This window comes from Nelusetta ayraudi, unplaced genomic scaffold (genome assembly GCF_046127955.1).
Source record: "Nelusetta ayraudi isolate G7.1 ecotype Tasmania unplaced genomic scaffold, CSIRO-AGI_Nayr_v1 ptg000004l, whole genome shotgun sequence".
Taxonomy (NCBI): Eukaryota; Metazoa; Chordata; class Actinopteri; order Tetraodontiformes; family Monacanthidae; genus Nelusetta; species Nelusetta ayraudi.
This window is the reverse complement of record NW_027466054.1, coordinates 8160543-8182369: the sequence shown is the minus strand read 5'-3', so window position 1 is coordinate 8182369 and position 21827 is coordinate 8160543. Positions and strand designations below refer to the sequence as shown.

The window sequence follows — 21827 nt, the reverse complement described above, 5'->3', positions numbered from 1 at the left end:
CCTAATTCCATGCAAGTCTATGGGGTCAAAAGTCAACTTTGTGCTAGAGACACGGGGCCACTTGCTGGTTCATCAAGATTCCTCAAGACGTGCCCATGCCAAATTTGGGGCTTCTAGAACTAGGGGAACCCCAAAACCCTAACCCTAATCCCAACCCCAACCCCAACCCCAACCCCAACCCTAAACCCAGTGCTATGCCTAATCTTAAATTTAACCATAACCCCAACCGTAAACCCAACACATACGCACACACTATTTTCAGACATATTCTACCACTCTGTCTCATGCTAAACTATCATGAGGCGGAAATTTATGTGAGTTTGGGGTAGTTTAAAGTTTTTCTTTTTAATTTTTGTTGCCCCTGAAAACTACTATAAAATGTAGTATTATTAATACATAGACCACCTTGGTCCCAACAAACAAATGCGACAGACACAAATAATTATTGTTCATACTAAAAATTATGATTTATTGGTTTCTTTTTTGATAGATAGATAGGTAGATAGATAGATAAATAGATAGGTCTCCTCACCCTCCCCTTCCTCGTGGACCAACACAATGGGGTGGTGGCTCAGATCGACCAATCATAGCCAAGTAACACTCAGGAGCTGACCCTCTTGGAAACATGCTAGGGATTTATGAATCTACTGCGTGTTCCTCATTACAGCTGATGTGTATCCTTCCATAGTACTTAGCTTCTATACAATATGCTGGGTGGTAATTAAAGAAATGAAGAGGAGCAAAAGTCACAGGAAAAAAAAACATAAACTACCAAAAAAAAATAAAAAATCAATTGCACAACATGATTCGGTTTCTGTTTGTTTGTTTTTGTTTTTTTGCATTATTGTAAGCAGAAAACAGTGGTTTGGTACTGAAAACATCTGTCACTATGATGCAATGCAGGTTGGATTCAGGGCACCGTTATGAAACAGGTACCATCACTACTGTGCCAGGCAGCTGACAGGACGAACCCGGAGTGCTGCAACAATCTTATCTGATCCATAGTGAACTTCACTCCCCAGTTCATGTCACTGCTCGCCCCCAAAGTCTTTTTGTTTTTTTGTGTGCGTGTATTATTGCTATGCTACCGATTTGCACAACCTCTTTAAAAATAATTATTGTTTTAAAATTTATTTGAAAAGTAAAATCATAACCCAGATATATTTTTGTTTTCTGACAATGTGATGTGATTCGGGCCCTGATAGACTCAGTTGGCAACCAGGTTTGATGTTGTGCAGCCATCAGGCCACAGCACTTTCTCTGTCGTCCACTCACCTGTTGAGTTGCTGTAATGAATGGGTGATTCTGTTTCATTACGACTATTGCTATGAATTATGCATACATTTTTGTTTAACATTCATGATGCGAAGGGGGGAAAAAAATCAGCTCAAATGATCAAAAATGCACTTGTGTCCTGTGTGTGTGGAAAAAGGATGTAGTTACATTAACGCAAAAATAAAAAGATATCAGTCAAACTTCTGGACATGTTGAGTTTTCAGTGCCCCTGTGGCGAATGAAGGAAAGTAAAACAGTTGGTTTTTTTTACCGTGTGGTAGGGGGTAAAAATTGAACATTGACTTTCTGACTGTCAGTGGACTTTGATTAGACTTGTGTGTCCAGCAGCACACAGTAACGCCTCTCTGTGGATGTCATAAAAAAGGCCAGCAGCAGCAGATATATAAACACAAGCGAAAAGATGCATCCTTCCTTTCTCTGCAGCAGGCCTCTGTATGGATTGTAATCTGGCCAATCGAACTCTGCCCGGCAACACATGCACCTGAGGATCACAAGGAGCCTTTAAATTGTGAGTACAGTGGGTTTTTTTTATACCATCAACCCGTGCCTCATAAAATGCTATCACCGGGCCAGCCGGTTTGTAACTCTTGCTGCCGCTCTCACGCGCACGTGTCTCTGTCTGTCTGTCTGTCTGTCTGTTTCCCTGGACGCAAGTATTTGTAAACAATGGTGGGACTGAAGCCCTCGGACGTTCCCCCTCCGCTCGGGGTAAAGATGGCCAGTGCTGGTGCGGCGGCCTGTTTCGCCGACCTCATCACGTTCCCCCTGGACACGGCCAAAGTCAGGCTTCAGGTATATGATTCGTAGAAAATCCTCACAATAAAAAAAAGTGATCTCAACCACACACCGACAAACTGAAACAAGAAAGGGCCTCACAAACTCAACTGAGCAACCTTTCCCCCTCCAATGAATCAATATCCCTGCTGTCTGTACTGCACAGTTCAATGTATAGTTAGTGTGTTTTTCCTCTGTGAGTTCTGAGCGTTGAGCTCTGACTGTGACCTCAGATCCAGGGAGAGAAGAATGCCATGGACGGCATCCGCTACAGGGGCGTGTTCGGAACCATCAGCACAATGGTCCGGACCGAGGGTCCCCGGTCCCTGTACAACGGGCTGGTGGCGGGTCTCCAGAGGCAACTGTGCTTCGCCTCCATCAGGATAGGCCTCTATGACAACGTGAAGAATTTCTACACTGGGGGGAAAGACAGTGAGTGGAGATTGGGGGATTTCCCTTGTAGGGAGAATGCTGCTTGGTACTCAGGTGCTGGATTTTTAGTGGCGATGGATAAAATAAATACAAATGGAAGCTGGCTCACAGTGTGGTAAAAAAAAATAAAAAAATCAGACATCACCAGAGTGCATTCAACCGCTTTTGATGAATCACTATTACGTATTTGTCTGAACGCATCCGCTGTCGAATCCCCCCCCATCTGCAGACCCGAGCGTTCTGATCCGCATCCTGGCCGGCTGCACCACGGGTGCCATGGCCGTGTCCTTCGCGCAGCCCACCGACGTGGTGAAGGTTCGATTCCAGGCCCAGATGAACCTGAGCGGCGTGGCTCGGCGCTACAGCGGCACCATGCAGGCCTACAAACAGATATACCAGCTGGAGGGCTTCCGCGGCCTCTGGAAAGGTGCGTCACCCTTTATCCCATGCTGTCAATTCATTTTGACCCGACGGTCTCGCTCACGCTCCCTCTTCCGCGCAGGGACTCTGCCCAACATCACGAGAAACGCGCTGGTGAACTGCACAGAGCTGGTGACGTACGACCTGATCAAAGAGGCCATCCTGAGGCACAACCTCCTGTCTGGTGAGCGCCGCTGCTACCAATACGCACGCACACACCCTCCCACTGTGATAGCTGACTGGGCAGAAACCAACACACCCACTCAGGCCTTTAACTCCGCTGCGGCTGATAAGCGAGCCACGGTACATGAAGATACAGCGCATACAGGGCAGTTAGTACATAAACTAATGATTCATCTCATTCACTCAGTGGCTTTCTGTTCACTGCGGGGGGAGGGAGGGGATTGCGTAACCCGCCTGACACGTTTGACACAACGGAGCTCATTGATTTAGGGTTGTGTGTTTCAATCCCGCAGACAACCTGCCCTGCCACTTTGTCTCTGCTTTCGGCGCCGGATTCGTCACCACGGTGATCGCCTCGCCCGTGGACGTGGTCAAGACCAGGTACATGAACTCACCACCAGGCCAGTACAAGAGCGCTATCAACTGTGCCTGGACCATGTTGACTAAAGAGGGGCCCACCGCGTTCTACAAAGGGTGAGCTCTGCCACGACTCCGCCTCCCACCTGTTGTTTGGTTAAAGTGCGCAATGATGATATAATATTATTTGTCTGTTTTTTTTCTGCCTCCCTTGCACAGATTTGTGCCCTCGTTTCTAAGGCTGGGCTCGTGGAACGTTGTGATGTTCGTCTCGTTCGAGCAAATCAAGAGAGCCATGATGGCCACCAAGAAGAGCATTGAGGCCAGAAATTGAGATTCTGGTTTCAAGTGTTTGATCCAAGGACTTGAACCAGCGGGCAGAGCTGGGGAGCGAAACACAACAAATGCAAAGCGCGTCACAGTGTTTTTTTTCTTTATTTTTTCTTTCGTGTTTTTGGTCATACGGTGGCAAAGAAGAAACTCCTTTGTCCAAAAGGAACTTGGACAATTGTTTGTTATGGCTTAAACTGAACTGATGTTCAGCACAAGACTGTATTTTTATATTTATGACTTTACATGACAACAACATTATCAATTTAAAAGGGGATTGGCTGCACAACGCACACGCTTCAATAAGATTATGTAAGAGTTGAATTTGGACTGTTTATCTAAATCTGCCAATGTACAAATTTTCAATTTGCAAAGAGTATTTTCACTCTCACAAAATCTGTTATTTAAAGTAGGTTTACGACCTTAAACATATTGGACTTGTGTGGCTGACCCAGGGCTTGTTTGTCAGTGATACTGTAGAAGGGTTAAGTTGATGACCTGGATGACTGAGAACCTACACAGACACTCGTCAGTCATGTTCATTCCAATCACACAACAACTCCTAGAAACATTAAAAATTTTATTAATGTGATTTTGAGGTCAAAACGCTTTTTTTTTTAAGACAACAATGATGATGATGATATCAATGAGAACAGGCTGGAATATTCACACATGTTCATGTTCCCTTCAATTGATTCTTAACTTAGACATTCAGTTCCGGAGCAGGTTTACATAAATATATCAGCTCGCGTCATGTTAGTTGATCCTGCTTACTTATTGTTTTGGAAGTCAATTAAAAAAGGTCCCATATTAAGCAAATCTCACTCAACCAATGTTTTATGAGGCGTGTCTACCACCGACAGCTCAGAGCTAAAACTTGGTCTTACATACAAACAGAGGACATTTCATCCAAATCATTTTTTAATCCATGACACAAAAAACCAAGCTGACGTTTCCGTTCAAACACTGGGATGATCAGTCCTGTTCTACCTCAACCTCAACACCATCAACTACGATAGATGATGAGACACGGTGAATTAAATATCTTTGTCACTGTGGCCAGTGACTGGCCGCCCAGTTCCAGTTTCTGCCTCCACTACTCCCTTCCTTCTGCAGCCACGTCAAACAGGGCCAATGGCAGTGGGGAGCTCGGCTCCATGGCCGGCAAGGTTAGTTTTTGTCAGAGCTGATGGTCAACGTGAGGGCGACGTCGGGGTCCTGCAGATGAGTCTTGACGATGTCGTGGAACTTTTCTCTGTACTGATTGAAGTGCATGATGCTCTCCGGTTCTTCAGCCACCCAGAACTTGTCAAACTCATACGCCAGATAACCTGCAGGGGGTCAAAATGAGAAATGTACCTTCTCTGTTTTAAAAACTCATGTTTTAGCTAACTGAAAGGATATTATATTATATTGCGCATAATTAAAAACAATAGAGAGAAAGAAAAACCTCACAGTATAGCTGGTGGAAGTGCTGGAGTTCAGGTGTTCCCTGCACTGTGTTGTAGAAATGGGGTTTCAAAGTGCCACTTTTCAGCAGACTGTAGGCCATCTCCGTCAAGTTAATCCCAACTATGGCATATGAATATCTAAGGTATGACAAACAGGAAGGTGGAAGTTCAGTTGGAGGGGTTGATATGGGCTGCCGGCCGGTCCAGAGGAACAACTTTGACACTGTAAGGACGTCCATTCTGAGTTCTGGTTCTTTGCACGTGCTGCAAAATGTCTCTTACCCGAGTTTGGGGTGGTTGGCATGGGACAGCACCTGGCGAGCCTCCTCTGTGTAGTTTTCACTGAAAAACCTGCAATTGAGAGAAATGTGAGGACTTGTTGAAGAAGATCGACTCCAATAGCATAAAGGCTGAGAACTACAAGGAAAACAAAGTGCCAGAGTTGCATAAAAAATGAGGTCACTGCCAGTCTTTTTATCATAAAGATTATCATACACTGCATAAAAATTAGCCGATTAATGGGAGAACCACATCTGAACCAGGCTCTGCTTTGATAAGACCAGAATGCTTCATAACTGCACGACAGCTTTCTCGTCATTACCTAAAGGGAAATGACATGCTCACTCTGTGCTCTGCCACATCTCTAATTTGTTTGACTGTACATTGCATTACAGGCGGTAAAGTGGAAGGATGACACAGGCATACATGCATGACTTCACACAGATTAACCATTTACAGATACAGGTCCGGTTTGGTGTGAGACATTAAAAAGCTACAAGGCCCAACCAAACACTGAGCACTGCATTAGTTCAGGCTGTTCTCTCTCGATCAAAGGCTTTCTATGCGAGTGCATGGAGAAGGTGGGAGGTTGTAACCGCTGATACTGCTGAGATGGTCGTGTGTGACAATCCCAGTAGATCAGCAGCTTGTCAAAATAGTCAGACCAGTTCATCTGGCACCAACAACCATGTCACGTTCACAGTCACTATCATCGCATTTCTTCCCTCATCTTTTTGCAAAGTCAGTCTTTTTGAAAAACACAATAAACAAATTGTGTTTTTTTAAAAACTTAACCGGCTGTTAAGTTTTGTTGGTGGTGATGATGTGAAGATTTGGCAAAGATGTCACCATCAAAATTGCTTTATGTTTTTTCATGAGAACTCACACGAGGTTGATCAGCCCCAGCATGCCCATTCCTCTGAAGTCCGTCTTGGGGTCGTCTCCCTGGAATCCAATGTCCCCCCACTGTTTGGTGATCCTGGACTCCAGCTTGATGGCCGGCATCAACAGCTCCCACAACTGTGGCGAGAAATTATTCTGAACTACACATCTGAGGTGCAGCAGTACTCCTGAAGCTACAAGAATGGCTAATTACAGTTTATTTCTGTCAAATATATAGCGTAATAATTTCAGTCAAAAATAAAAAACATACACAAAATAATCTAAAAAAAATAGGATTTCGTGCGTTATGTTTTTGTGTTGGGATACAGGAAAACGCACCTTCAGCAACAAGGCCTCATGTTCTTGGTTGTCTGAACTGAAGACTTCCTTTCTCAGGTCTTCAACAGATAAGAACAAAGTGTTGTATCCTGTTATCTGCAGCAAGCAGACATGGAGAGTCCCCTTGAACCTAGACATACAGAGATGAACAGAATGATTAAAAACCTTGATTTCAAACACTGTGTAGGAACAACGAGAAGGCAAGGAGTCACGATAACAGACAGGAAGTGGCCTCACCCCGGGTCTTTCTCTGGTTTAATGTTCTTCACCTTCATGATTTGATCCACAGACTGCTCTAATTTCTTCTGGTTGGTTTCCAAAACTGCTCTTAGAACCTGTAGAGGGAAGAAAAGACAGATATATAACCTGTGCCTCCTTCTGTATAAAAAAAAATAATCAAGAAATCAAATAGCTAACCAGCTAAAAATGATAACTAAGTGCATCAAAGTCTAGAATGAGTGTACTGCTGAGGATTGATAAGACAGACGCAATCACACATGGCAGCAAGAGTCGATGGTGGGTTTGATAAGTGTACAGAAAGATAAGCACCAATTAACCTCACAGTGTCTTTAATGCAGTTCACAACTCCAACAGCCTCAATCTGTGGATCAGTAATGTATTCAAAGTGAAGGGCCTGTGTATTAATCTTAAATATTAAACACATAGCTCATATTTGATATTTAATACTTATTAAATCTTGAAATTAAACTAAAGGATTATATATTTAGAATATAATTAACCTATATCCTATTCAAATAACCTATATTCAACACTCCAACGACCCTTGTAATTCGAAAGAAATCATGTTGAGCAGACACAAAACTCTCTTTAAAACCTAGACCAGTAACAGTAACTTTCTTGCCTTGTTCTTTGATGACTGAAGAGAATATTCTGCAAGAGGACACAAATGGAGGTTTTGAGTTAATGCTGATGATACAGAAGAAGCAGAATTAAAAAAAAAGAAAGAAGGGATTTTGTACGTCTTGATTCACCTGCTTTTGATGTCCTTGTGGCACCCGGTTTGTGCCCGGAACATATTCTTTGCAACTCACATGTCCCAGTCACCTGTCTGACGAGCCACTTCAGCCAGTATCTCAGGAAGGATGTGTAAACGTACTGCCAGATGCACCACAGCATCTTCTGGATCATGGGCACAGAACAAAATATCAAACAAAATCAACATTGCGTAGCTTATCTTCCTTAACATCATAGTTTCAAAATTAGTTTCCCTTCCCTTTCTAGTTATAATGGCATCAAAGAGGAGGAAGCAAGCAATAAAGGCAGAGTAGCTGGATACTGGATCACACAGGTGTATTATCGCGAGAGGTTGCGGACAGGCATGTCATAAATCAACATCTTAGTTGAATTAGACATTTTAAGCATTAGACAATAATTTAGATGTAAGGATGCTGCCACTGCTACTACCAACGGGGCAGACACACTTGGCTGCCTGGCTCATCATTGCGGTGCAATTGTTGAGTTAAAACAGCATCCCAGGTAAAATATGATTTATTAAGTTCAAACATGACGCACTCGTACACCACCATGGCGTTATAAATATAGTACAGACAACACTGATGGGATACAAAAAAATAACAACACGGGGGAGCCTGTCCCGCTAACACTAGCATCAGGCAGCAGTGGCCATTCAGAGCAAAGGAGCTAATATTTAAAAACTACTGAGCACTTTTTTACCATCGTGTATGACATTGGAATATTCTTTGTTTTGTTTTTTTGTTTTGTTTTGTTTTTTCGTTTTCAAACGGCCAGTAAAGTTCCCCTTGTTAGTCATCACTGGAGGCATTTAACTAGTCCAGACAACAGGTGTGTTAACTCTCTGGCTAGCTAGATTAGCTAACGCCTCCAGCATATCCACGCTGGTTTTGCCATTAACGAATGGCGAAAAGATAGCAAAAACATTAAACTGAAGTCAGACTCACCCCGCCGTCGTAGAGACAAGTTACAAAACTAGGATATACGCAAATGTACTCACACTTGCGAGCTAAGAACCGATAACTGTGGTTAGCATTGCGTCTCTTGACAACAGTCTGTCTATGGAGTGACGCGTTCAAGTTCTGGCGAGACAATAGGCGACTACACTGACACGTACTACAAATTAGGAGTTTCCCTGCCTGATTGTATTTTGTGGATAAATTGAGAAAACTTTATGTAATCGGGTTTATACACACGAGCTTACTGAATACATTTTTCGACTCTTTAATTGAGGAATCACCACCGGGATGTATCTTCCTCCATTTAACTCGTACAGACTGAATACAACAAAACAATATGTCTGTGAACATAACACACGCCAGCACGTCAATGACGCTTCCAACGTTGCTGCGCTCCCACCTACTGGCCAAATGGCAGTATTGCCTGGCCACGCTTAGCAGAAGATTACTCAGACCTCATCACCTTTCTAAAAGAAACGCAAGAGAAGAAAAAATAAATAAATCAATGTATGAGATAAGATGACCGATTGCTATAGCTAAAACTACAAAATACACGATAGCTGGTCGTGGGTAACGAGTGTTGGAAATAAATACTTGTGCACACCTTGCTTTAACCTCATCAAGTATTTCGCTATTCTGATTTATCCAGAAGATGGTGCTAGATGTACAACATGACTGCGTGCATGGCGCATTCATTTTTCAAGGAAAAATTTTAACGTTTTAAAAATGTTCTATCATTGCGTAATCAAAACTGCATTATGCCTACATTTGAATTTCACATATTCTAAGTCACAGTGTGCATCCATCATTTCAAGACATCAATACTTAAAAATGAAAAATGATTGACACAAGCTTTCAGATCCTGATTCCTTTTAAACGGGCCAGCCCATTTGATGTAACTCGAGGTCTAACTGTGACTAATCAGTCCCCAAGAAATCAATCTCATATGATTACTGTGTTTCAAGTGATGATAATGTTGAAGAGTCAAACTACGAATAGCCTCAGAATCCCCACCAATTAAAATACTGTCACAGACTGAGAGATTAGACTGGACTAAGACAAGATTCTGTTGTTAAATATAAAAGTATATTCAATTAAAGGTAAAAGTAAAGAAGGGGAATATTTGATCATTACAGAAATTTCGATTTGTAGGTAAAGTATATGTAATATTTATAATGCGTTCAACTACAACCTGTAGGGCAGTTAATCACTATAATATTTAGACATTTTCTCATTAATTGATACTAGTGTTTATATTTAATTGTTGCTTATTAGAGTGTGGTTGTTTATCATAGTTGCTTAGAGGAACAAGCTTAGGACAAGCATCTGGCATCAAATGATAAAAATCATACTCAAACGTGTTTAAAATAAAACAGGAAGAAAAGGTTTATTGTGCTCTTGTCTTCTATCTAAGGATTGTCAAACTGGCACACTTGAATGGAATTGGAATTGTTTGGAATTATTTGATGTGTTCAACAGGTAAAAACCCATAGAGAGAACATTTTGAAAGGGGAGGAGGCCCACTCAAAAAAGCAGGGATGATATAAATTCTGTTTTTCATTCAAGGCACACAGATGTTTTAAAGTTAGCTGGGCTGGGAACTGGTGCGGTGAGGTACATGTGCCAGATTTTCAAAGCTCAGGCCCCACTGCATTCTTAGACTAGTTTCACTTTGGAATTTCAGGATGGAGAGTTGAAGTAACTTCTTAAGCCCTCAGCTCTTCAGCAAACATGGCCACTTACTTCATCAACACTGATTAAAATGGTTGATTACATCTTTCATTGGCCATTTAATTTTGGTGTCCTTAAAGTATTTTACTGACATGACTGGTAATGAGCAATATCTACAAGCTCAGATATGATGTGTGCCCTTATGAGCAAAGAAATGCTTGCTTTTGTCACAACTGAAAAGTAGCTGATTGGTGGTGGTACATTAAGAGAAACTGCAAATCATTTAAATTGGAGCTTGGCGAGATGGATGTGCAAGATTCCAGAACTTAAATCTCAGCAGTGCAGCCACCTTGCAAAATTATAAATACAGCATTTGCAGCGATACTACCCTTGACAACGCAATTTTAACAACTTTGATTGGCAAGCAATGTCCAGTCATTTGTGTCAGAAAAAACACACACAAAATGGCACAGTGTATCATCCATGTGAAATGTATTGTTGTGAATTCAATTAATTCAATCGTTCACTTGAATCCAGCAGAAGCAACGTCAGCTGATCCTGGCGGTAAAACATCGGAAAAACTGCAAAACTGCTCTAATAATCAATTTACGAGTGACGCTGAGCGCTGCCTCCATCCTCCGCCATCCATTCAACCACTCCGCTCCGCCGCACCGCGCTGGAACCCGCACAGTCTGGGGATAGTGCGCGCACATGAGCTTTCGCATTTTTATTTATTTATTTATTTATTTATTTTTTTTGCGCGCAACTCTCCTCTCCACCGGCTTGAGGCAGCGACAGCGACCATCTCTCCTCGGCCGGTATCCAGTGGCCTGACCGCGGTGACTCATTGCGCACAGTCGCTCGGCCTGCACGGAGGTTGAGTCTTTTTCTCTGTCTCTCTCTCTCTCTCTCCGCGCTCCGCTCCGCCGTGGAGGATCGATATCCACGCTCTGGTGGAAGGCGTGGCTTTGTGTCACCGACACCACGGCTGATTTTCCATATTCATTTCCCAGCCCTCGTCTCGCCGACACGGACGCGGATCAGAGGGAACCGCAACCTTTGGGCAACATTTAAGGTAAGCCGCCACCTCCCCCTTTCCCTCCCTCCCCCCAATATATCTTTTTTTTTTTGCACCCCGCTCTCCGGGCGCACCCTGTTCTCCTCCCTGTCAAATGTTCAATTTGTCCGCAAGGTCAAACCAAAATCAGCAAAGATTTTTGGCCTCTGGGGTTGGAACTGGGTTCACCAATCTAATACTCGGTGCATGACACGTCTTAATTGGCTCGCATAGGCGTCACTTGAACGTGTGTGCAGCATTTGCCTCTGCACATCCCATCCTGCATGCACCTCCTTTCCCACCCTCCCACTCCCCATATTTCTGAATTGCTGCAGGAAGAGACTGCGCTGGGGGGCGTTTCATATATTAAATGGCTAATAGCAGACACAGAATAAATATTTGCACTTAACCTGCAGTGCAGCGTTCACAAATTGCCAGAACCTAACCATGACCCAAGGCACGACGCCCTCTGTTCGGCTTTATTCCCTTCAATGGATCTCTGAGGTAGCCATTAGATTGGGGATTGTGATATCAGTATGAATGATTATTACGCTTCTCTCCAGAGCAAACCCAGAATGAATGGGCAAATTTAAAGTGTAATGTGTTTGTTGTCCTCTCCGACCAAAGACAGGGAGACCCAAAGCGGGGAGGTAATGGGGATTCTTGTTGGGTACATTGAGATAGACTGACACATTATGCAGAATGGATCATCATTAGGAGGAATGTCACTGAAATAGAAGAAAACTACTGCCTCCTCCTTTTCATCTTCCTCCTCCCCCTCCTTTCGATGTCAAATTATGAATGGATGTTTGTGTGGATGCAGTTTACAGGCTGTGTGACTGAAGTAATTGATCACCGTGCAATTCATCCATCTGCTGGTGAAAAAAAGACCAGTCTCTTCAGACGTCTACCAAGTGGCGTCTCCTAGCACTGACAGAATTGTCCCAAATAATCCTGCACTTTAAAGAGGCTGTCTGAGATCGGGTCGTCCATTTGATTTGTGCGATTGTAGGTCAGTGGCTCGATGTGATACTAGACGGATTATAGCACAAAAGAGGATGAGCCACTCAGCCGCCTTTTTTGTTTGCTTTTCCATTGGAATGGTCTCAGAAAAATATAAGGAATTGTTATTTTAAGACTAAATGTAGGTTTTTTCACGCTTAGTTTTGATTCAGATTCTGATTCAGAAGCTAATTTGTAGTAATAAGGTTACGTCATGGCAAGATTAAAGGTTTACTTTTCATTGAGACCACTTAAGCCATATGCAGTGTATTTCCTATTTTCACCAATGAATTGGATGGGTTATTGATCTAAAACATGAGGGATTTTATCAAGCTAACTCTTACTACTACTACTACTACAAACGGAGTTGAAACCTGACAAGTCTGTAGGGCCAAAATTGAAATTAACTAGCAACAGGATATCTACGTTTTTTGATCAAACCAACAGGTTACTTTATCAATCATTACTTTCAGCCTCAGTAATGAAATGAAGCAAAGGTTCTGTGTTTTGCTCAAGTACTATAAGTACTAAGCAATCAGTAAATTTAATCTAAATTACTAAATTAGATTAGTCTCCTTTGAATGCTGATATATATATATGATAGATATATGTATGTATGTATGAATGTGTGTATGTATTTATGTATGTATGTATGTATATATGTATGTATGTATATTCATAGACCCTTAAAACTGGTTGACAAGAGAAACACTTAAGATGAATGAATAAGCAAGTCAACAAAATTACAAAGAAAAACATTTTATCTTAGTAAAGACTTAAACTACTATTGTTTTGATCAATAAGGTCATTATAGGCCTGTAATCTTGCACCAATCTTAATTCGAGGCAGTGGACGATAAGGCAAACAGTGGTCATTTAATATTCTGGTTGCTTGCCTTGGCTCTACATTGGAGTATTTAAATGCATTGCAATAACTCTGCAAAGAGTCTTTTTCACGTTGATTACTATTTGAGTCTGCATTGATTATTCAAGAAAAAAAAAACTAAAGCTGTTTCTATTTCTTTCCTTTAGGAATCTGCAAGCGAGGCAAAGTTGTGTTTTTTTTGGATTACGAGCGTAATTAAAGACTGAAACGGTGAATTCAACATGGGAACAAACCCAAAAAGGACAGTGACTGTCCAGATGGTGCCTCAGCTGGCTGTGGTGGACACACTGGGCAATAAGGAGCCTAATGCTAACTGGACTAAAGAGCCCAGCCTCACCCAAGTTTGTTCTGGCCCTGCGCTTACGACTCCTGAGCATAAACAGGAAAACAAGTTGGTGGCCGCCTCTCAAACCCAAAAAACAGCAACCAGGGTTGGTGAAGCCGTCAGTAGCACCTTGTTGGACGAACCGGCGCCGACTAACGGGAATAAAACAAAGTCGGGTCTGGTCTTGAGCGGAACTCAACAGATTCCGGACTTGACTTTGAAAGGCCAAGGAACGGACGAGGCCGGAGGTGCCGAGAGGGATTCTAACGCTAATATGAAAATCTTATGCGCGGATGATGAGAAGGTAACCTGTAAGGTCGACGCGTCAGCTGCTCCCCCTGCATCAGAGGTCAACAAGCATGCCAGTGACTGCAGAGTAGGGCATCGCCCAGCGGGGGACGAGTGTGCTAATATGACATCCTTAGCTGCAGCCGCAGCCGCAACCGCAGTCGCAGCACAAGCGGACAGCAGCAAACGCGACTCTCAGAAAAATGGGAATCTGAACGACGCCTCTGATTCAAGGAGCGGCCCGGCACACAAAAGCAGAGACGTCGCCGCACCGCAGAAACCTCAAGAGCCCGATCATAAAAGCAGCTGCTCAAAGAGCTCCATCGGCGTGCAGGAAGCACCTCAAGCTGAAGAGGTCCGGGAGACTGCTGCATCTACGTCGCAGCCCCCGAGCAAAGACTCAGATGATGCTGCACGCGCAAATAAGAATTTAAGTCCAAAACGTCCTCAGACGGTTTTTCCACCCGTAGAGAAACCACAAGTTTCCTCATGCGAGAGTCGACCGCTGGCCTCGCAGACGGACTCCTCCACTTTGCCCCAGGCGAAACAAAACATGGTGGCACAGGGGCAGGTGGCCGAGGAAGGCAGCCAGAAAAACACAGCTGTCAGTGAAGGGCAGCAGCGGCAGCAGCAGCACTGCAAGCTCTACAGAGAGGCTTCGACCATGACCTTATCTCCGTCGTCCACCCCAGCCAAGCAGCGTCACGACATGGAGGTTCAGGCCGTGGCTAATACCTGCAGCAAATCCGTGGCCACCAGCCCGGGCCTGTTCACTGCCCCCCGCAGGCCGAACGGAGCGCCGACCCGGGATGAGGCTCAGAGCATGGCCATAGTCTACCAGGTGGAGGGTGGCGCGTCGGCAGCGGGGGGAGGGCAGCACCAGATGTACATCAGCAGCGTGTCGACATCTTCGGCCCCGAGGCCCGAGAGGATCACAGTGGAGGCGGAGATGTGCGCGAACCAGAACGCCGGCCTGGATGTTTCGTACCAGCAGCAGATGAAAGGCGTCGGGGCGAAGCCGAGGGAACCGGCGACGGCCGTGTGCAACACGCAGCCGGTGTACCAGATCAACATCGAGCACGGCAACAGCAAGGCGGAAGCAGGAGGTGGAGGAGCAGCAGCAGGAGGAGCTCAGACGACAGCCACTGCAGAGAATCGCAAATCAGCAGCACCCCCAGAGACGGCCGCCGCAACCAAGTCGAGATCTGCTGACGACGGCAAGAGCGCGCCGTCTCGGGCGGCCGCTACAACCGGGGCCAATCAGGCGCTGCCGACGACGACGGCAACAAACGCTACATCAAAGTCAGCCGGGGCTAAAAATAAAGCCGGGAGTCCCAAAGAAGGAAAGGCCGAAGGTAAATCCCTGGCCAAAGCCAAGATAGTGCCGGAGAGACGGGGGGAAGGGGAGGAAGAGGAAGGTGAGGCCGGGGAGGAGGAGGGGAAGGAGAAGGGGAAGGGCGTCCACGACGTGGTCTGGGACGAGCAGGGCATGACCTGGGAGGTGTACGGCGCCTCGGTGGACCCCGAGTCTCTGGGCTTCGCCATCCAGAGCCACCTGCAGTGCAAGATCAAGGAGCAGGAGCGGAAGCTGATAGTCCGCACCTCCCTGCGCAAGTCGGTCTCGGCCGTGGACTCGCCCCAGCAGGGCGAGAAGGCCAAGCGGAGGCAGCAGAACATTTTCAGGTCCATGCTGCAAAATGTCCGGCGGCCCAACTGCTGCGCGCGGCCCCCTCCCTCCGCCGTCCTCGACTAGAGGAGAGGTGGCCCGTGGTCAGTCAGACTCCTCCCCTTTTGCCCTCCAACCTCCCTCCTCCTCCCTCCCCCAGAGGACAAAAACATTTTTTTTGGTCATCCCCCTCGTCGCGATTGCAGCGATGAGCGAAATGTTGACGGGGAGGGGAGGATTCTCCCCTGCGAGTTTGCCCAAACGTTGTCGCGTAAAGAGTCGATTTATTTGTGATGTTTGTGAACAAAGACGTTAGCAGATAGAGACATAAAGACAGCGAGACATATTTTCTAGATAGAGATATAATGCAAAAGAGAGAGAGAGTGCATTTTTATTTATTCACCATAAAGGCAATAATAGCTAAACGCATGTATAGTCGTAACAATGGCAGTTGTATTAACCCTAAAAAGGAGCTGACACCTTTCTCGGCGAGAGACGCTGGTCCCGGGGTGGTCACATGGCTTTCCGTCTGAGTGTTTGTGCAAGTATATTAAAACCAACGTCCCATCACATTGCATTTGTTATGTTTCAGAAGTGTTATTTTTTTGGTGATGGTGGGGTGGTGGGTTATTTATGACATTGCTGTTCCTTATTTTTTATTTTTGTGCACCTTTTTGTAGTGACAGCTGTTCAAAGGGAATGTATGCTTACAATGCACTGTTTAATCTATGTTCTATGATTTGATATTAAAAGTACAGAAAACTAAGCTGGGCCTTACATGTTCTTCACGTCCGAGCATCACGTCCACAAGATACGCGAGGCAGGTGCAGAGTGCCTGCAGTGATAATGTGGATAGTAATTTTTTTGGGGGGGAAATAAGCTGTTTTAAAACATTAAAACCTTCACGACGACAAGTTTAATCGGTGCGGCAACATGTGTTTAAAGTTTAGCCACGTGTCAGGGATTGTGCGAGCACCAGCCTGACAGCCTGCAGCTGAAGGGGAAGGTAGGTTACGGGTGTGATATTGGGCTCCACAAATCACAGTCAAGCTCCTGATCTGTTATCCAGGCACTGGGTTTGTTGAGGGGGAGAAAAGTGCAGATTTATGTCTGTTTTGAGGTTTTATTTTTTCGTATTAAACAGGTGAGATACTCTATAGCCTTTTGTTTACATCCTTGTTGGCAGTAAAGATAGATAGATAAAGTGCGACTGAAATGTCGTCATGACAATGGCAAAACAATGCATAGTTTCTAAAACATTCATCATTATGCATTATATCCTAAATCAACACACTCAATAATGAAACAAATGAAATGTTTGCACAGGTGCCTGCAAAAAAAAGGGGGTTGGTTTTGAATAGAGCATCAAACCTCGATGAGGCGAATCATTTTTTTCTTAAAATGTATTGTATACTTTCCACAAATTAAAAACCAGGATCCAGATATTGTGGATGTTTTGTTCTGAAGAGCCACTTAGATCTACTATAATATCAGTGTGAGAAGTCGCTCCAGAGACAAACAGCATTTCTGGCTGTGACAGATGATAAAACGCAGACATGCCGGAGCATTTTGTGTTGGTGTTGGAAGCTGTTGGCACCTCCTGAGGATTCACTTCTCTTATTGGGGAATTGAAAAAATACAATGTCAAAGGAGTGTTAGTTCACCATTCTGAGCTATACAGAAAAAGAAAAAAACTACTTAGCTAGTGCTTACAACCTGTGTTGGCTTTATTAGCTGAGCTGTGGTTTAACTCATCATACTAATAACTAACTACCATCTTATGCCAACCTCTATGAATGACTACATGAGCGACTGAGTATTGACAATATATGCTTAAACTACTGACTGACTACTGAAACAATTAATATCTGACAGACTAGCAAGCTATTCTGCGCGTTGTACTGCATTAGAGAATGACAACCTGTTTCCCTCCTGTCATTTTGAAAAGTCACCGACACAATAACCCTTCAAATGATCAGATGGACGAAGTTGGCAATTAAAATAAAAAATCTGCCACATCCTCTTTAAACATTCAGTGTGGCTGAAAGAGGTTTTCTTTTTGTGCTCAGGAAGGATGGAGACCCTAGTGTGTGACACATGAGCGTGAGAGGATTAGCGTCAATCCATGACACCAAATGTCATTAGGAGATACTTAACAGCTGCAGGTGCTCTTCATAATTTCGGCTGAAAGGGGTCTTGTACTGGGATTACTAGGCAAAAACGGCTTTTGCCCGTCAATGACCAACAGGACACAAATCATCATGAGCAAAAACAAGGTATTCTATTCTATTCTATTCTATTCTATTCTATACTATTCTATTCGGTTAAAACAGGACCAGGCATGTGATATGACCTTTTTCTTTTATTAGTATTTTTGGTTAAAAAAAAGGAAAGAAGAAGCAGTTTTGTTACAAAAAAACAAATGCTAGTTGCATCCCTGGGGGGACAATTGAGTGCACGCTGGATAATTAATCATGCTTGTCCAGGTTAATTATGGCGTCCTGTGCTGTGTTGTGCTTTTACTACTCAAGGTGTCATTTTAAAGCGCAAAGCACTCTTGTGGTTGTTTTTTTTTTTTTTTTTTTTACATTAAATCCTTTGCGTTGACTAAATCGCTCTTCTCGCAGAGGACGGCACGGGAAAAGCGTCCTCTAATAGGAGACACGTCCTCTCAGGGTGAATTTACTGGGCCGGCTGCCCACGACGCTGATCTCAGGCGACGGCTTTTATTGTCTTAAAAAGCGTGTCACTTCCAGTTAATATCAAGATGCGCTGGTAGGGGTGTATAAAGTCGCCCCTGTGCTTGTAATCTCAGCGCGAGGAGATGTCACAGCCTGTAAAAATGGTGCAGAGTGATGAGTCTATTCCCAGCGGCTTCTCCTTGAGCCGCTGGGAGCGGAAGGTCAGAGTTCAGGTGTGCACAACGGTGCCTGGATTCAACCGCGCCAACGGTGTCTAAATTGGTTAAAACAGCCCCACTTTAAAGCAGGAATTCTCATCGAGCTCCGGATGGGAGCAGAGTGACATCACTAATCCATCCGGTCATATTTAACACCCTGGTCTGACCTCAGGTGGACTGTGTCTCGTGTCTCGTCCTCCCGTGTCAGCGTTGCGTCGTTATTTCCACGTCCCCTGCCTTTGATTCTGATTCTCTCGCTCCTTTAATTAGGAGTGCATCAATTTTTAATAACCCCCTGCCCACTGTGTCATCACGCCCGCTTCCCATTTGCGAGGGCAGATGAGATTTGGCCACAGGTGGCGGTCAGTGCGGATGGGGGATTTATTCCGATGGCGATGAACACGAAGAGGGACTTCAAGAAAAAAAAAAAAAACAGACGCTTGGATGAATACTTCCCACAGCTGCAGCTACCAGCAGCCGTCTCTCAACGCGTGCTTAATATTCACTCTGCTGCCCTCTTAATTAAGACGCGCCTAGTGAGACGCGCTCTGAAATGGGAGAGTGTCTGCGCTTGGCTCAGTGACACATATTGTAAGACGTACACTATAGTGTGTGTGGCACATGTCTAAGAGTCTTGAGTGGGAAAGCTTTATTGAAAAACCAACTACCCGACAGGTATGCATCTCCATATTTTAGAAACACACTCGGTAGCAGGGGGAGAATGTTTACCACAGAGACGTGACAGTGTTACCCATCGTGTCTGACTCGCACATTGCAGCATGATTGGCACGTTTCACAAAGTTTCAACTGCTCCGTCTGTGGCGCTCAAGCACACTTGCTACATTAGATTGACGCTGCAATGCACAATCACAAAGTAATCATTTTGATAATGATAGTTAAAATAGGGCGGGCAATGATGTTCAATCAAAGAGCCTCTCTGATTCACAGTGAACAGCATATTATTCAAGACTGATCAATGAGTAGGTTTAGGAGGAATTCTGCTGAATGCTTGACAGATGCCTGACACTGGTAGATTTCCTCTGTTTGCCCCCAAGCAAGCAGCTGAGGAAATCCTCCAAGGAGCCTTGACAGTTGTGGTGATGGCACTGCAGGATGACTGACTAAGAAGGCTAATGGACTGGAAGACTGGTGGAGCCTGCAGAGGGGCTGGAATGAATATAAAGGAAGACTGAGAGGAAAATTAAAAAAATAAATGATGGCACGCTGATAAGGTAAAAGAGGCCGTCGCAATGATATTGGCTTGTGAGATTTGCTGATATCTTAACAGGGATGCTAGCATAAGTAAAGAAGAGAGCCTATCAGGCGTCTTTTTGTTAAGGTGATGCTATTTGAGCAGCAACACAATGCTGGCTATGCTCACAGTGTGCTGATGAAAGATGAACACAAAGTCAGATATTGTTGGGACGTATGATACACACAGGACAACAAGGAGATGAACACAACATGTGACAAGACGCACAGATGAGGGAAAAGAAACAAAAAGAAAACAGCAACACCCACCTTCTGATGACTTCAGTTCCTAAGATGATTGTGAGCAGCTTTGGATCTTATCGTACTTAATGTATATTACTAGGATATTAAATCCAAGCCAATGAGTCTGAGCCCATTTCTGCCTCCCCATGTTCTTTTAATTTAAGTCTCATCAATATGACTAAGAAATTGGAAAGTGTCATACACAAGAACATTTTTTCTTCTTTTTCTTTTTAGCAAGGTGAAATTTGGGCACTAGTAATGGATGAACCTCCTACTGTGTGATTGCTAGCCTTTTTTTTATTTTAAAAGTGTTTGCCATGTAATATAACTGTTAGACAGTAAATGTTAAAAATATTCTTTGATTTGAGAAGTGTAACGTCTCACATATAGTTTAACACTGCATATGTAGAAGCTGCAGTTAAACATAGATTGTTCAGCACAGCTGGATGTCAGTACCCAAAGTGAAAAATGAATATTATTGGAAACAACGTCACTTTAAAATGATGGCAGCACTTTCACATATAGGCATTTACACTGTCAATTACAAACGCCATATAACAGTCAATGCTCTTTATAGCTATAGATTGTTTTGACATTAGTTCTCTTATTGCTCTTATTTTGCTGTTCGTAAATACCTGGAACCACTGTCTTTAATAACCACAGACCAAATCTGACACCTGCTGATAGACTCTTAGCAGTCATATCAAATCAACCACCAACAGCCTTCTCACTCGCTCACTCACTCACTCACTCACTCACTCACTCACTCACTCACTGAATGTATTAGGTCCAGAATACATAAATGAAATGCTAATGGAATATAAAAGCTAGTAGGGCTTTGACATCTGCAAGTTCAGGTCAAATAATGGAGCCCAGAATTCAAACCAAACATGATCGCCCATTGGTATATGAGTGTGTGAGTGAATAGGTGAATGAGAGACGCTTTGGGGTACCATGAAGGTGTCTCGGCTTTGCCTTGCCATGTTTAAATGGAGCATCTCTGGACTGTGAGGGGAATTCAGGGCAGCACGTCTGAGCTGTAGCTGAAGTCCCACCGATAAGTTGCTGTTCTGCTACGGGATTTGAAATCAGCTTGCCGTGACCCAGTTGACGTAATAAACGCGTTCGCTCCTTCTGCTCACACCTTTGGAAAACCCTTAAAGAAGCCATGAGCCAGCAGAAACACAGACGTAGCCACAATTAAGCAGAATCACTCACACATCATCATCCGGGACACATTAACTTGACTTCTATCACGGGACTAATGTGGTAATTACTATTTACAGATTGCCCTTTGAGATTGTGGAGTGGCTAATTAGGGGTGGCTGCTGATCATAGTGGTACATGATAATTCCACACAACCCCAGCTTCAGAACTGCAATATGAACCGCCCGTGGGTTAAAGTCATGTCTGTGTTGTGACGGTCATTTTTTTTTCAACTCCAGTCCTCCATTTTCTCCCCAATGTCCTTTTTTCTCCCTTTGTCTTAATGAAGCATCCGAAGCCAGAAACAGTGAGGTGATTAAAAGCTTCTGGCGGCTCCCCTTCTCTCTGCAGAGCAGCTCCCATTAAGCGGTCGGCCACAGCTCCTCTCTGCTCTCTCTTGTATTCCTCCAACTATTGTGTTAGCTGGAGAGCTGGAAGTGAGGCTTGTCCTCCTGATGGCTGCCGACTCCCAGTGGAATACGTGGCCTACATTTGTTTGTGGTGCAACGACGGGCTGCGAGAGCAAGTTCCCTCACCGGAAAGCTCCTCTATCTCCCCCTCACCGAACCGTTTCAGTGTCACCTTTCTGTACACGCCTGCGTTGGTCCTGTATCTCTGCCGTCTGTGCTAGAGTCCAAC

At 44.3% G+C, this 21827-nt stretch overlaps 3 protein-coding genes across 4 annotated transcripts; 2 read left to right on the top strand and 1 right to left on the bottom strand.

Moving 5' to 3' along the window:
* The first annotated feature begins 1936 nt into the window (after positions 1 to 1936).
* Positions 1937 to 4384, top strand: ucp1 (uncoupling protein 1). The gene is made up of 6 exons (XM_076032662.1): positions 1937 to 2088; positions 2304 to 2502; positions 2732 to 2929; positions 3005 to 3106; positions 3399 to 3579; positions 3682 to 4384. The coding sequence occupies exons 1-6, from the start codon at positions 1963 to 1965 to the stop codon at positions 3794 to 3796; spliced, it is 921 nt and encodes a 306-aa protein (XP_075888777.1). The 5' UTR covers positions 1937 to 1962; the 3' UTR covers positions 3797 to 4384.
* A 522-nt stretch (positions 4385 to 4906) lies between these two features.
* elmod2 (ELMO/CED-12 domain containing 2) lies at positions 4907 to 8835 on the bottom strand. Of its 2 annotated transcripts, none has more exons than XM_076032674.1 (9): positions 8684 to 8835; positions 7736 to 7883; positions 7606 to 7634; positions 6981 to 7078; positions 6744 to 6873; positions 6409 to 6542; positions 5526 to 5594; positions 5248 to 5381; positions 4907 to 5123 (listed from the first exon to the last, which is right to left on the bottom strand). In XM_076032674.1, the coding sequence occupies exons 2-9, from the start codon at positions 7878 to 7880 to the stop codon at positions 4963 to 4965; spliced, it is 900 nt and encodes a 299-aa protein (XP_075888789.1). In that variant the 5' UTR covers positions 7881 to 7883; positions 8684 to 8835; the 3' UTR covers positions 4907 to 4962. The 2 variants fall into 2 exon arrangements, with proteins under 2 accessions (XP_075888789.1, XP_075888797.1); XM_076032682.1 differs by having other exon boundaries at positions 7736 to 7880; positions 8684 to 8831.
* Positions 8836 to 13466: 4631 nt separating this feature from the next.
* gprin3b (GPRIN family member 3b) lies at positions 13467 to 16328 on the top strand. The gene has a single exon (XM_076032650.1). The coding sequence runs from the start codon at positions 13532 to 13534 to the stop codon at positions 15674 to 15676; it is 2145 nt and encodes a 714-aa protein (XP_075888765.1). The 5' UTR covers positions 13467 to 13531; the 3' UTR covers positions 15677 to 16328.
* The last annotated feature ends 5499 nt before the right edge of the window (positions 16329 to 21827 follow it).